General features: G+C 62.4%; 1 protein-coding gene across 1 annotated transcript in view; it reads right to left on the minus strand.

Moving 5' to 3' along the window:
• Positions 1-436, minus strand: part of LOC104621423 (voltage-dependent R-type calcium channel subunit alpha-1E-like) — a gene marked incomplete at both ends in the record, with an annotated part of 1643 nt that extends 1207 nt beyond the window's left edge. Inside the window, one exon of the mRNA XM_010287908.1 lies at positions 248-436. Within this exon, the coding sequence (XP_010286210.1) occupies positions 248-436 (189 nt within the window). The remainder of the gene's footprint in view (positions 1-247) is intronic.
• Between the last annotated feature and the right edge of the window lie 1239 nt (positions 437-1675).

Consider the following 1675-nt stretch of genomic DNA (forward strand, 5'->3'; position numbering starts at 1 on the left):
CTGGCGGGGGGAAAATGCCGGCGGGGCACCCCAGACGCTGCCATCCTAGAGTGCCCTCCCCTGCGGGTTACCCAAGCGGTGGCTGGGAAGATGGCACGTATGATCCCTGCTCCGTGGGGAGGTGTGTCTCCCTCTTCCTTGATGGCACCCTACGTCTCCGAGGTGCTACGTGGGCTCCTCTCACTCTGAAGGACATCAGGGACAGATGCGGACACCCTGGGAGGAGGACCAGGAGCATCCAACTTACTGGGAATGCCCGAGACGAGCTTCAGAGGTCTGAGCACGCGCACGGCCCGCAGCGTCCGCAGGTCCACGTGGGTGTTGAAGTGCGTCCCAGCAGTGGCGAGGATGCTGCGGGCAGACAGGGAGAGGGCAGAGTTACCCCAGGCAAAGCCCTCAGCCACGCCGGTGCCAGGAGCCACGTTCTCCAGCCAGGCTGGGGGAAGCCACAGGGAAGACCGCGTCCCTGGGCAGGTACAGAGGTTCAACGCCTCGCAAAGCCCACAGGCCAGCGAGCCCCATCTGATGCTGGCACCAAAGCTCTTTGGCTACTCCATTCAGCCGAAGCCGCCCAGGAGCCACCCAGCTCGGGCAGCCCCCCATCGATGCCCGCCCCACGCCAGGATTGCTGGGGACAGCCCCACACCGCAGTGCTGGCCGTCACCCGTGCCCTGCGATCGCGCTCTGGGGTCTCAACGCTGCCGACACCGCGCTCATCGTGGCTGAGTGGGTGTAACCTGCCTTCCGGGGCAGGTGGCACGTAGACCAGAGATGGTGCCCCAGCCATGGGGGTCGCTCCCCTGATGGCCACCCACACTCCCCTGATGGCCACCCACGCTCTCCTGGCAGCGTCTCCAGCCATCAGCTCGCTCTGGCTTTTTCCACACATGGAGCTTCCTTTAGAGTCCCACCTCTGGGATTACCGAGAAGGAGCCAAGAACCTCATACACATTCAAAAATCTATAGTAATGAGAGTTTGATGACCTTGGCAGGCACGGGAAGGACTCCAGAGATTTTCTTTTAAAACACAAAGATTTTTTTCAAGCCCATCTCTGGAAAACAAATGGGGGTAGAACGGGGCCGGTGCACACAGAGTCCAGCAGTGGAGATACGCGGGGCACCTGTAGCTGCTGGTGGGACGGGGATGGTGCAGCTCGGGCAGCAGAGCCGCAGGAGCACCGATGGCAATGCCGGAGCTCGTGGCCTCCTCCCCAGGCTGGGCTGGCTCCCCGGGGCGCTGGGTGAGGAGGAGGAGGGTGGGCTGCAGCGGAGGAGCAGGGGATGGGAGAGGAGGGGACAGGGAGGAGAGCGGGACACAGGGAGGCAGCAACCTCGGGGCTGTTTGCAGCAATCCCAAAACCGAGGGAAATTAGGTCATTGTTCCACTAATTCATCTAATTACAGGCCAAAGCAGCTCTCTGGCGCGCTGAGCAATTAGCACCCTTTCCCTCAAAAAAAATACCACCCTGCCCCTCCAGGAAGGCGGCTGGGTTCCCTAGGATACCCCAGCAGCCGAAACGCTCTCACATCAGCAAACCAGGTTGCTCCAACTCCTTTTCCGAAGCCTCCTCTTCCTCCCTGCCCCAGCGCAAGGGGTCAGCTGTGAAGCCCGGCCCCCGCAGCCGTTGGGATGCGTCGCCCCAGCATCACCCGCAGCCCCCACAGCGGATCAGGC

This window comes from Phaethon lepturus, unplaced genomic scaffold (assembly GCF_000687285.1).
Source record: "Phaethon lepturus isolate BGI_N335 unplaced genomic scaffold, ASM68728v1 scaffold43385, whole genome shotgun sequence".
NCBI lineage: Eukaryota > Metazoa > Chordata > Aves > Phaethontiformes > Phaethontidae > Phaethon > Phaethon lepturus.